This window comes from Rissa tridactyla, chromosome 2, assembly GCF_028500815.1.
Source record: "Rissa tridactyla isolate bRisTri1 chromosome 2, bRisTri1.patW.cur.20221130, whole genome shotgun sequence".
Taxonomy (NCBI): domain Eukaryota; kingdom Metazoa; phylum Chordata; class Aves; order Charadriiformes; family Laridae; genus Rissa; species Rissa tridactyla.
This window is the reverse complement of record NC_071467.1, coordinates 40982642-40995602: the sequence shown is the minus strand read 5'-3', so window position 1 is coordinate 40995602 and position 12961 is coordinate 40982642. Positions and strand designations below refer to the sequence as shown.

Genomic DNA, 12961 nt, shown 5'->3' with positions numbered 1-12961 from the left:
ATAACTAGAACAAATGTTCTCTATACGATGTAGTTCTGGATCTGCAGGAGCTTCAAAGAGTATATTTCTAAAGCTTAAGTTATAACACTGATCCCATGATAAAAATATTTCAGTGCATGAAGCACGTTTATCTTTCTTTTGCTTTTCATCAAATCTTAATCCTTGTCAATGCATGAAACACGTGCAACTTCGCTCTGCCTTTCAGCAATTTTTGATCCTCATTAGAAAATGATTCTGAAACCATCATCCCCTGTGCAATCCACTTCTGGCTTAAGAGAAGTTTCGCTGTTAGTAGGATATCCTCTAAAGCGTTTTTCAATATACAGTTCCATTACACAGTTGGTCATGCTTCTTCCACCTAATGCATAACACATGTACGATGACCGAACTGGAAGCAGCCTGTGAAAATGTTTGCAATTAAATAATAAGAAAGATTTGGGAATTCCAGATGGACTGCATGTCTTGAATTAAAGGATAAAATCAATCACCAGTAGTGACAAATTGATTTTTAATAAGTGTGTTAATTAGTTTCATTTTTTCCACAAAGAAGTTTTTCTTTGACTGTTAACATTACAGTAGATGAGATCTCTTGCACATTAATTGGACAGAGTTTCAAAAGCATTTAGTGCTCAACAGTTCCCATTAAAATAATCTGGCTAAATGGATTTGTCATCAGAGATCCCCTGTGAGGAAAAGAAGCTGCAGGAGTTTCCGCAATCCCTGAAAACTGGCCAGAATACTAGGTCAAACACAGCTTATTAACTCTTTTCTCCTCTTGGTAGGGATAACAAATGTTGTCTTCTGCCACCCAAAAATCGAAAAATTAGCCTCAGTTTACAAATGGAGAACGGGAAATTATGTAACATGAAATCTAAGGAAAAGCCAACACTGAAACAAGATTTCCTAATTCATAATTCCATACCTCAGTCATAAACTTTTATTCTATTTCACATTTTCTCACGTTTCAAGACTCATCAGTCTGGCATCAGACTGCATTCAAGTTTAAAAATAAGTCTTTCCTTCTCCTAAGTCTCCAATGGTCTTGCACGTGTATTTAGGTGTGTTGGTCCTATCTTATTAATAATTGCTACTAAGTTACAAACTGCCCTTGGGAAAGGTAAGGTTGAAGGAGTTGCATTTTGGCATGCAAGGCATGACGTCGTTTGCCCTCACTCTCCCTTCCTCCACAGGAGAATTCAAGAACCTTCCTGATCCTGCAGAGAGAACCTTACTTCTTGGGAAAAGGGTTCTGCTGACGATGAAGGCAGTAAAACCGACTGGAAGCACAAAATTTATATTCTGTTGGAAATCTGCAAAATTCTGTGGAAAGAAATGTTCTGTGTCGCAATAATACATGGAATTTATCATGGAAAAGAAATTATAAAGGAAAGCATCGTTATTAAAATAACAAACCCTTCCTTTTTAAAAAAAATCAGTGTAAAACTGAACTGACTCCCTCACTCCCAGCACAGCTGTAGCTCCCAGAACTACTGGGATCTCAGAAGGAAACAAAAGTTGGAATGTCTCATGTTTTGACAATGTTCAGCCGTTTAAATACCCCCAAAAGGCTGTAACTAGCTAAGACTGGTTAGAATAACTTGGATGCTCTTCCAAACACATGGTAAGGACTACCACAGTGGTGGAAAGCACAAACAACTTTTTTTCTTCCTACTTTCTTGACAGTTGTCTCCTTCATACAGAATAGTTTATCCAGGTGAAAGGCCTGAATGAAAAACTGCTATTTCACTTAAGTTGGAATTGTTTCTTTCATTACTTGCTTCTAATTCTTATTCGATGAACAACAACAACAAAAAAAAAAACCTTTAAGAAATAAGGACTGCTTTGCTACCTGCTCTGCATCAATATTGTACACATGCATAACTGGAGTATCTATCTTAAGCTGTTCGAGTCTGTAGTTGGTATTCACAGCCCACTCAAGCTAATGGAAAAAGCTCATTTAACTTACACAGTCTTTGGACCAAGGGCAAATTTTGCCAGCTGTACAAAACAGTTTGGCATCACACTGTCTTAGCGGTAGCCTGGACTGCTGTTGAATGCAGATAACTGCAAATGCCACCAAATTAGATGACACTGCCGCATGAGGAAACTCTCGACGCGCTCTGAGGCGACCTGACTGATGGTCCAGTTTGGCATCGCAACCTGCAGCTCTCACTGCAAAGCTCCTTTTCCTATTGGAGCCAACGGCAATGCTCTGACCGGCCGCCGTCCTCCGAAGGAGGACAACCGCTCGCTGCTGGGCGCAGCTGCCCTTCCCATGCTCCAGGATTCACCCACAGCCGGAATTAAGGTAAAGACAAACTTCAGCGGGGACAGCAAAGGCCACGTTTTCAGCATACCTGACTTGGACTTCAGGGCAATCTGAATGGAATGCCCGTCGTTGATCACTTCGCAGTCACGACACACGACGTAGTTTGGCGACAGACGCACTTCTAGGAGCGAGGGGTCGTATTTGGCTTCTCTGGAGTTCAAGTTAATGGGCGACTGGTACTCCCCGTTAGCATCGGGGAAAATCAGCCCCCACTCCACTCCTGAGGCACAAGGGAGAAGCCGTTACGGGCAGAGCCGGCACCGAGCGCTGCACGGCGGCTTCCCGGGCCGGACAGACCCTCCCCGCCATCACCCACCGCCACCGCCGCGTGAAGGGGAGGACGGGGGGAAGCTGCTCCCCGACACCCCGGCCCCGGACGCCGCTGACGGGCGGCTCCGCCGCCGCCCCGCGCTGCTCTCCCGCTGCGGGCCGCCGCTTCCCCGCTCCCCGCTCCCGGCGGCGGCCGGGGGACGATTTTCCCTCCGCTCCGCCGCTGAAACCCTCCCCACCCGACCCCGGCGGCGGCCGAAGTTTCCTCACCTTCCTCGTAGCCCCACTCCGGAGCCTCCTCCCGGGGCGGGGAGGGCTCGGCGCCCTCGATCAGGTTCCTGTCAGCCATGGGCGCGCGCCCCTGCCACCGGCCCCGGCTCCCCTCGGCCGGGAGGTGCGTGCGAGGCGGTTGAGGCGGGCTGGCGGCCGCTGCGCACCCCGCCTCGGCCCGCCCCCGCCGGCGGGTGTCGTCCCCCGGCGGGGCAGGGGCAGGGGGCGCGGCCGGCGAGCGGGCCCGGCAGCCGGTGGCCGTCCCGGTGTCGCGGCGGGGCGGGCGAAGGGGGCGGGAAAGTGGCGGCCGGCGGAGCGGGGAGAAGGGGAGCAGGGGACGTCCAAGCTGGCGTCCCCTGTGGGCCGCTGCTCCCCTGTCCTCCCTGCGTCTTCCTCGCCCTCCTGCGCAGGCTGCTCCCCGCGCCTGGGGGGGTGTGGGGGTGTCCCCGCAGCTGCCGCTGCCCCGCTGGGCTGGGCGCAGGCGGTGCGTGCGCCCGGGGACGCCCGGGGACAGCAACTTCAACGGGGCGGGGAAGGGCAAAGCCCTGCCCCTGGGGAGGAACAGCCCCGGCTCCGGCAGAAGCTGGGGGCCAGCCGGCTGGAAAGCAGCTCGGCAGGGAAGGAGCTGGAGGTCCTGGTGGGCACCAGGTTGGACGTGTGCCCTTGCCGCAAAGAAGGTGAACGATGCCTTGGGCTGCGTTAGGCAAAGCGATGCCGGTGGGTGGAGGGAGGTGATCCTGCCCCTCTCCTCAGTGCTGGTGAGGCCACACCCGGGGTGCTGGGTCCAGGTCTGGGCTCCCCAGTACAAGAGAGACATGGTCATATCGAAGAAAGGCCAGTGAAGGGGCATGAAGGTGGTTAAGGGACTGGAGCATCTCTTCTGTGGGGAAAGGCTGAGAGAGCTGGGACTGTTGAGGCTCAGGGGATCTCATCAATGCGTACAAATACCTGAAGGGAAGATGCAAAGAGGACAGAGCCAGGCTCTTTTCAGAGGTGCCCAGTGACAAGACCAGAGGCAATGGGCACAAACTGAAACAACGGGAGGTTCCTCCTGAACATCAGGAAACTTTTTTACTTTGAAAGTGACAAAGCCCTGGCACAGGTTGCCCAGGGAGGTTGTGGAATCTCCATACCTGGGAGACAGTCATCTGAACACGGTTCTGGGGAACTTGCTCTGGGTGGCCCTGCTTGAGCAGGGGATTTGGAGAATGTGATCTCCAGCAGCCCCTTCCAATCTCAGCCATTCCACGATGTTGTGTTTTCTCCTCACCCCACAGCACTGTGCCCCTCTCGTGGAGGGACGGAGGCCCTCAGTGAGGATATGGGAGCCACTGAATACGCAAGGGAGCCCAGCTCTGTTCCTTCTGTTCTGAAAAAGGGTTGAGGCCTCCATACTCTTTACAGTGACCCCTTCATTTAAGCCACATCCAGGAGTGTGGCTTCAACTCCTCCTGCAGAGTATACAGGTTGTAGGGTTTGAGGAAAGTCTCTCCCCAATTCAAGGATATGAAAGGACTCTTCTTTCTGCTTTGCCAACAGCTATATGTGGACCTAGAGAACCTTCATTCTGTCAAGGGAAAAAAGGACAGAAAGGACCTCTGTAATAGAGATCTCCCCCAAATACTTGCCCCAAATACTTGCATCAGTGACAGCAAGGGGAATGGGAACCCAACACTGAGAGTCTGCAATCCCTGGCAGCAACCAGAAAAGGTGACACAGGCAGTCAAATTGAGTTTCTATAATGGTAAGTGGAAGTGCCCTTTGCTTACCATCCTTGGCCACTTAAATACAGTGAATGCACCTCCCCTGCATTCTGGTGTCTCAAGAGGATAGCATCCTGATCCTGTGCCGTTGATTCACAAGGTTTGATCTAGGTGTGGATCTCATTGTGCTTCAGTGTTCCCCAACTCATCAGTGGTACCTGTGATTCCTGTGCAGGGCTGGCATGGGAGCAGAAATTATCATCAGTGTGAAAGTGAGATGGAAGAAGGACTAAGCTGGAACTTCATTAATGGAACAAGAGAGTACTGGTTCATGAGCTGTGTGCAAGGTGAAAAGAAAATAGGACAAAAGAAGTAAAATGTATTGGGTTGGATTTTTTTCAAGATCAGAACAGAAACATAAGTTTCCTCTGCAGGATCATTAGTTACTATCCTTACTATTGATGGTTGAAAGGAATATATACTACCCAAAAAACTACAACCATGGTGCAGCTTACTGAGGATAAAAGGCAAATTTTGCCTCATATAGTGTGCACCAGACATCAGAACAAACAGAAAACTCAGATTTTTTAACATGAATTTTAGTCACAAGATACCATGTTGTATACGGATACCCGTCTCCCATACCAAACTGGCTTTATTGGTTGTTAAGTTTTGTTCCCTAATCACTTCTTAAACACACACAAGTTTTTCTATTAATGTCAGTCCCTTTGAATCATTGCTCGACCACATGGGGAAAAAAAAAACATTCCCCTAAATCATCACTGATTCTGGTCCGTCTGACTGGAAATTCATTTTCCCCTCCAGAGTCTCAAATTTTGAAAAAAACAGTCCTAGGAGTCTGGGTTCATTCCCTTGCTCCTTGAAGCACTGCACTTCATTCATGCCCTCTATTAAGTCCTTTCCTGTAGTAGCTTTCCTGTGGGACGTCTGTTCTAGAATTTCACACTTATGAGGGGCAACATTATCAGACCTGCAAGTTCCTGTTTTGCAATAAATAGTTTTCACGGCTTTACATAGTTTTCATGGCTTCCATTCATAACTGAATTTAAGAACTAAGCTACTTATATTTGTTGCCCTTGCTTTTAACCTTTCCATTCTTTCCATATCTCTCTGCAAAATCAAGCATAACAGGTAAAGCCTCCTTACTGAATAATTGGCATTTCTTTATTCCCATATGTCTGTTGAGTTGCTTTTTGCGCCAATATTTTTTCCACAGTATCTGTCAGGCATAGCCTGATCTAATCAGGAAATTAGATGAAGATTCCTACAACTTCTTTAATGGTGAAGTGTGTAAGTAACAAAGGAGTTCAAGGGTATGTCTCCACAATGAAATGGAGCATGGGACAGAGCCCTCACATTTAACTCCAACCACAAATGCGGGTATTGACCTGACCAATCTCTGCACAAACCAACTCATTCATTTATGGACCCAGCTTCAATAAAAGGATTGAGACAGTCCTTTTGGTGGAGATAGTGGCATGATCTAAGCCTTGTTCGAGATCAGTGGGATTTGGTCTCCTTTAATGATGTAGACACTCTTGAAAGTGTTGCGCTCTCTCAGTCCATTTTTGTTCCTGTGTGTAGTTTACTGATGGTGCCCTATGCGGTGCCCTTTGCCACATATTGATGTACTGTGCAATCATCTAGAAACACTCACCGTTGTAGCATTATGTTACCTGATATACTTGTCCGAAGACATCCACTTCCACTTTACAGTTCTTTCCTCTTTAATTAAGTGCGCTCTTTGCAGGGATCACATGGTTTACAGCAGCCATCTGCGTTCCATCTCGCTCTTAAACTAACCGTACATCAATCTTCAGAAAATTTATTATTACAAGAAATCTAAAATTTAAGTTTGCGTAGAAGCTCCTAATAATTGACTTTACTATGAAAACATGTTAAATATATAACACACATAAATACACTCTTTATTCTGTAAAAAAAGTATTGTTTGTGGTGTTTGCTACAGTGGCTGAGCATACTGAAAAATCTGTAGGGAGGCATAGTTATGGCCCTCAAACTCCTATCAAATTGATGGGCGAAAAGTAGGAGAAGCCCAGACAACATGACCTTTGTAAGTGACATGGCACCTCACCAGCAGAAGCAGGAGCAGGGCGCCTCTCTCCTGAATCCCAGTTCAGCCTTTGATTCTGTGGAACGTGCTCACTTCTTGTTTAACTGGGCTTAATGATCACACCCTTTGATGGTACCAGGAAAAAAAAAAGCTCAGGCACAGAGCCAGGGCTTAACAGTTCCTCTTTGAACTCAGAGGACAGTAGTTGAGAAGCAACAGAGTCTCTGACATTCCTGTTTGTCGAACGAGAAATGGCATTTTGAAATATGTTTGGTATAATAGTTAATCCTGGTGAGATTGCAAACAACTATTCTTGTATTTCCTTTATCTAGATATACTTATTTGTTATACAGTCACTGATTTTTTTCAGAAGACAATATAGCTTCCCTAAAGACTTTAAAATGCATATACTGGAAAAACCAGGCCTGAAAATTCTGCATCCAAACACTTTGAAATTTGTATGCATAAATTGTCATTAATGACTAGCAATGTTTTTTTAAGAGGTTACGTTTCAACAACTGTGCTTATTACATTCACCACTCCAAAAGGGAGAGTCCAATGTAGAGAACTGTACCTGTTACCAAGAAATTCGTAGGAAAAAGAAAAGCAGAATTACATACAAGTTATTTTAAACTGTACAGTCCTATCTGCAGGACTCTGTGCGGGCCACAGAACTGATGGTTATTTCTCTGATGTGGGGGATGAGACATTCAGACTGTGAGATGATCATATTTCCTTTATTATTCACTTTTTTCTTTATTACTTGCTGCCAGCATAGAGTAGTTGAGGGCAGGCAGGACTCAATATTATGATAAGGAGAGAAATGTTCTGTGCAATATTATAGTCCATCTGTGGCAATTTCTAGTCCATTTAGGCTTCTCTAAGCCAGATCTCAGTTCTTGCCAAGGTGTCCTGAAAGAAAAGGCAATGTCCACACAGCAACACAGGCAACTGAAGGGACCAGGAACATCTAGCTTTTTCAGTGAATAGGGCTTCCTATTTTGCTTCCTGTGTTGGACTATGAGGTTGGCCAGCAATCACCTCTCATGCAGTCTTGTTTCTATCTTTATTTCTTGCCAGCTTAGTCTCCCAAATAAGTTTGATTCTTTTCCAGACTTAGAAGTGTAAGCAGAAAGTTTCTGCATTTGACCGTTAAAGCACAAGCTTATATGTAACAAAACTGAAAATCTCTCTGCACATTTCGAAAGGAACTAGTTCATTACAAGGAATAGTATTCCAGTATTCTTGGAATAATACTATTTGGCTATCATTTTTTTCTGCAGCTGAAGTAATGTGTTGCAAAAAGGAAAAGGATGGTCGGATAGTATAAATAGTCCAAAATGAGAAGGTAAAGAGAGACCATTTTCAATAAAGGGAGCATTTATCGCAATGAGAAACCATTTACAGTGAAAGACTCCGAATGTTTGCAAATCAGGTTTACCTTGGCAAATGCCATCCTGCAAACATTGCAAAATATGTCAGCTGGATCCCGATTTCCCCTTACATCCACACCAAAAGGTGGTTGCAGTGGCCTCGTGTGTTTTACGGTCTGTAAGCGTAAATTTGTGCTTCTTGACTTTGCCAGCTAATAGGATCGCAGGCTGCTCCTGCACACACTTCATGCGTTTCACTTTAAAAATAAATGTTTGGGGGGGAATTAAAAGATCAAGTCATTGATCTGAAAGTGCATACCCAACTTTTTCTACAGTACAGGTATAAAACTCTTACATGCAAAATTGCATCTGTACAAGTGCACAAGAGATAAAGGGAAAATGGGAACAGACTAATATTTCTAAACCGCTGGGCATAATTGGCATATATTCACCCCGTGTTCAAATGTGTAAAACAAGACTATTATGGCTGCCCATGAGAATTCACACATACATCTAGAGGACACTAAAACTGCAGCAGGATAGTAGACCCAAGGAATAGGAAGCCATTTCTAAGGACTAAAAATACAACAGTCAGAAGGGAAGAAGAAATAATAAAAAATACAGTGTAATTAAGGGCACACTAAAAAAATTAGAGAGTAATCTAGTGTGGTCTCCTGGAGCTTTTCTTTTCTCTAACAGGACCTAGCCCAGGAAAAAATCTGTAAAGAATTATAAAAAGTGGCGAAGACAACAGGAATTGCTGATGAAGTAAAATAAGCACAAGAGTAAAGTGAAATCCTACAGACAATAGCAGGGTAGAAGGGAAGTGAGGTGGGTTTTTTTCCCCTAGTAGGCTAAAAGGAAAAGACAGATAAAGGATGAAATACAATCTCTCTGAAACACAGAATGCAAATAATAATCAAGGACCCTGAGATGGCAAAACTCCTATGTAAATAATTCTTTATTTCTTTAGGAAGGAAGCAGAACTAAAGATAAACCCAGGCACAAATTCAAGGAAGAAGATGGGAAGCTCAGAGGAAAAATCTGCAATAAGGAGATGATAAATATTTATTTACCTAACTGTAATAATTTCAGATCTTTAACATTCAGCGAGAATCCTGAAGGATTATGAGTTTCATCTAATTCCTATTGAAATGAAGTGGCTTTTCGTCAGTGAAACTGATTGATGTTAATTCCACTACCTGCAAATTAAATGTTTAAAAAAGAATCACCAAATCAGGGAAAGACATAATATCTTCTACTGTTTAAAATAAAATGAGCGAATGAGCTAAATAATGAGCCGGAGCAGTTTTTCGCTAGAAGAGCACAAGTAAGTGTTGGGTTAAAGATGCTGGCTTTTCATCTGGGAAGCTTGTGAGAAAGGGAAAACAGGGGGATAACAACACATTTGATTCTGTAAAATGATAGCAAAACAAGAGTCAGTTCTTCATTCATTCTACCAAGTTTTGCTTACCAGTACGTAGACATCCATAGACGACAAAGTGCTGATGTGCCCCGTTCTGGTAAAGCTATGAAATCATACATTCAGAGTGTGATCTGGCTTCCTATATCACAAGTTATTACATTTCACACAGTTACTCATGTATTAAGTTAATTATTTGGCTATCAATAAATAATAACCTGCGTTTTGCTACAGTATATTTTCCAGAAATGCATGACTTGAAGACTTCAGGAAAGGAAGAATTCATTACTTTGACAGTTTGTTCCAGCAGTTGATCCCTTTCAGTGTTAACTAATGGGTACCCAATTGTAATTTGCATTTATCTGGCTTTAACTTCCAGCCACTGGTTCATATTATGCTTGTTTGCCTCAACTGAAGAGCCTTTATTGCTTCTTGTTTTCTCTCTAATGTACTCACCCACTTTAGTCTGGTCACCTTTGTGTGGTCCAAACAAGAGGAGCTCATTAACACTTATTAGAGGGTTAAAACCAGGATATCTTGGGTTTAGCTTTTTTCTGCACATTTTCCCATGTTCCACATTAAAAATACAGACATCAGAATTCTCCTGTGTAGCTCTTGTTTTCACCTCTGTGTTCTCATTTATTTCTTTTTTTTATGTGAAAAACTTGACCATTCACATTAGTTTTGTTTGGTTGGGTTTTTTTTTGGTTGTCGCTGGTTTTTTTTCTGATGAATCAGACGTTGGAGCTCCTGTTCTGCTGCTGTTTAGTATAAATATTAAATCCTCTTTCTGAGTCAGGGTATCCAGGAGCCAGTCTACAGAATGTGGACACAGCCTGCACTATCATTTTACATTTAGTTGACCTAAAATGACATTCATTTGAATGAGCCCTAGTGTTCATTTTTAATCAAAATCTTGTACCCTAGTAAATCATATGCCTCATAAAAAATCTGTAATCTCACTATATATGTTTGTTTGATGAGACATACTTTCTGTAAAATTGTTGTCACTAGCATTAATTATATTCCTGCAATCCCGTATCAGCGCTTTTCATATTTTTCTTGGAACTGTCGCCAGGCTAACCAGGCAGCAATTACCTAGGTTATCTCATTCCTCTCTTTTTTCTTTAATATTTACATAATGTTAAAATTCTTTAAGTCTTGTAACATTTTCCTAGATTTGTTAAAAATTGATGGAAAAGACTGAAGATCTGTTCAGCCAATTCTTGTAGAACTGTAGGGTGTGAGTACATAAATTTAAATCAGATTTTAAAAATCTAAGTTTTATGATATTGTATTATACCACTTAGCTGTTAATGGTGTAAGAAGATCAGACTCCTCTCCAAACATGGAACTCCCAAAATATTTATGAATATTTTATTTCTCTGTCATCATTAACAATCCACAGTCTCAGCCAGTAATTGACTTTGTGTTTCGTTTCTTACTAACGTAGTTAGAAAAGGCTTACTTATTTGTGTGAACCCTAGCTATGGATTTTTCCCTGAAGTGTTCATCAATATCCTTGTAGTCCACAATTTCTACTTCATATCAATATTTTTTTGCTCCTTTTACCACTTATTACAGTTTTTATTTTTAATTATTTTTTCTATCTACCGCTGGTGAGTCAGCACCGGATCCTGAGTACAGTGGCTTTTTTTTTTTTTCAAGTTTTAACACTTTGTCACATTTTATAGCAATTAAAGAGCTCCCTATTTTCATTCAGTTTTTTTCTCCTGATTTCCTCTCGAGTCATGTCATTTGTAATCTTAGCAATAGAAAACAAACCATATGATTTCAAAGTATATACAGCAGGAAGCAAAAGATATGGAAAACAGTTTGCAGTTTCAAAGTCCAATGGTCAACTGCAGATAATAATTATGAAGGAGAAAGTATTTAAAGGGAGACAGGCAGTAAATGACAGAGGAGAGTGTGAGATAACACTGTAATGCTGCTACAAAGACTTTTAGTTCACTTCCTCAGTTTGGCAATTCAAAATGGTTCAACTGGAACCTAGAAACAGGAGATGTTTCAATTCAGATTTAGATTTTACTGTTCATTAATCATGTTTCAATGTAGATAACCAGGAGGAAGCAGCTGATTTTGTTCTAATTTAACCGTTTGGAGCAGGAACACTGAATGCTGATTTCTTGAATCTTGTATTCTTCCAGGGTGATAATATCATCAAAAATAATGTAGTAATACCAGCCTTAGATTAGATGTGTTGTAACAAGAATCACTAAAGGGATTTATCTTTGTATTCCCAGCCTCAAAAAACTGAGATCTTAGACTGACACAGAAATGTTCATCTTCAGAAGTGCAAAGGGATTGCTAACTTTCCAAGCCGCTAAACAACTGCAAACACATGCCATTAAAAATAAAAACCCTTTCATACACTGAATATGAAATCTTTGTCCAAAACACCCCACATTTCCATGCAGTAAGTTAGCCAGTGGCTCTAATATTTTATCAATGCCCTGCAACACATCCATATGCAGCATTTTTATATAAAAAAGGGGGCTGGAAAGGCCTCAGGGGGGACTTCTTCACTAAAAAGCAGAGTTTGATATGAGCCTTTTTATTTTTTCCTATAAGATTCTGTATTTCACAGTCTCCACCCTCCTGTTTAAGAATCTGAAAACAGGCATTTTCTGGTTTACACTGAAACATGTGAGTCTTAAATATCTCTTCAGCTGCTTCCTAATGTTTGTTCCACAGGAAGGGAGTGAGTTTGTAGCAGAGTGTGCTTTGTTGCATTCAGCAGAGCCGATAAGCTCAGCCTCTCTTCATCTGGAAAAGGGGCAGAGGAAGAGCACCGGGAGACAGTGCAGCATTTAAGGATTATTGTGAAGGTGTCAGGGAAGAAGCCTGTCAGGTAAGCAGAAAAGGTCCTCTGCTATTTATGTGCCTGTGCTGCTCCCCAAACTGCTCAACTATGTGTAACCACTTTCTCTGAAATAGCTTATTTTTGGCTTCCAGCTGTGGGTCAGTGTTTCACATAGCAAACTGGAATTCTCCTAAATTCTACTATTATTCCTGCTTAGCACTTAAAAATCTCGTTTGGGCACTGAAAAGCTCTGTCTTGGGTATGCTAACATACATTCAAGTGTCAAGTATTCTCTTCACACAGAAGATGGACCATCTCCAGCAGTTCTACCTGACACGCCTGGGCTGGCATCGTATTGAAGGAGCCATCAGGGCTTTTTGCTGATAATCTGATGTTCCATGAGATTTGGCTAGCTATACACTTTGATTAAACAACAGTTCGTTCCAGAGAGACCTTAGCATATGAAAGGGCAGGCTCCTTATGAGTCCTAGCGCCTTTTTGGCTTTGGCAGATCACTCCTTGGAATTCAGGGAAGCAGAAGATACTTTTCAGGTTGAAAGGCATCATTTATAGTTTCTTGGGACTTTTCCTGGACTGCCTACATTAGCAATAAGTAGAAGGCCCACAGCAATAAGACTGATGGCACTAAATTAAAGCATCTACAAAGCTTCTAA

At 42.8% G+C, this 12961-nt stretch overlaps 1 protein-coding gene and 1 long non-coding RNA gene across 4 annotated transcripts in view; one reads left to right on the top strand and one right to left on the bottom strand.

Moving 5' to 3' along the window:
- The window catches only part of CA8 (carbonic anhydrase 8), an 86011-nt gene extending 82692 nt beyond the window's left edge, over positions 1 to 3319 (bottom strand). The window contains exons 1-2 of one of the 2 annotated variants that reach the window (XM_054191758.1): positions 2870 to 3319; positions 2358 to 2549 (exon numbers count right to left, since the gene is read on the bottom strand). In XM_054191758.1, coding sequence (XP_054047733.1) covers positions 2358 to 2549; positions 2870 to 2948 — 271 coding nt within the window. In that variant the 5' untranslated portion in view covers positions 2949 to 3319. The remainder of the gene's footprint in view (positions 1 to 2357; positions 2550 to 2869) is intronic. The other variant, XM_054191757.1, reaches the window with a different exon arrangement.
- Positions 3320 to 3470: 151 nt separating this feature from the next.
- LOC128906376 (uncharacterized) lies at positions 3471 to 12482 on the top strand. 2 transcript variants are annotated; one of them, XR_008465145.1, is made up of 3 exons: positions 3471 to 3546; positions 4409 to 4613; positions 12179 to 12482. It is a non-coding gene; the product is annotated as an uncharacterized LOC128906376 (long non-coding RNA). The 2 variants fall into 2 exon arrangements; XR_008465146.1 differs by lacking the exon at positions 12179 to 12482 and adding an exon at positions 9014 to 9473.
- The last annotated feature ends 479 nt before the right edge of the window (positions 12483 to 12961 follow it).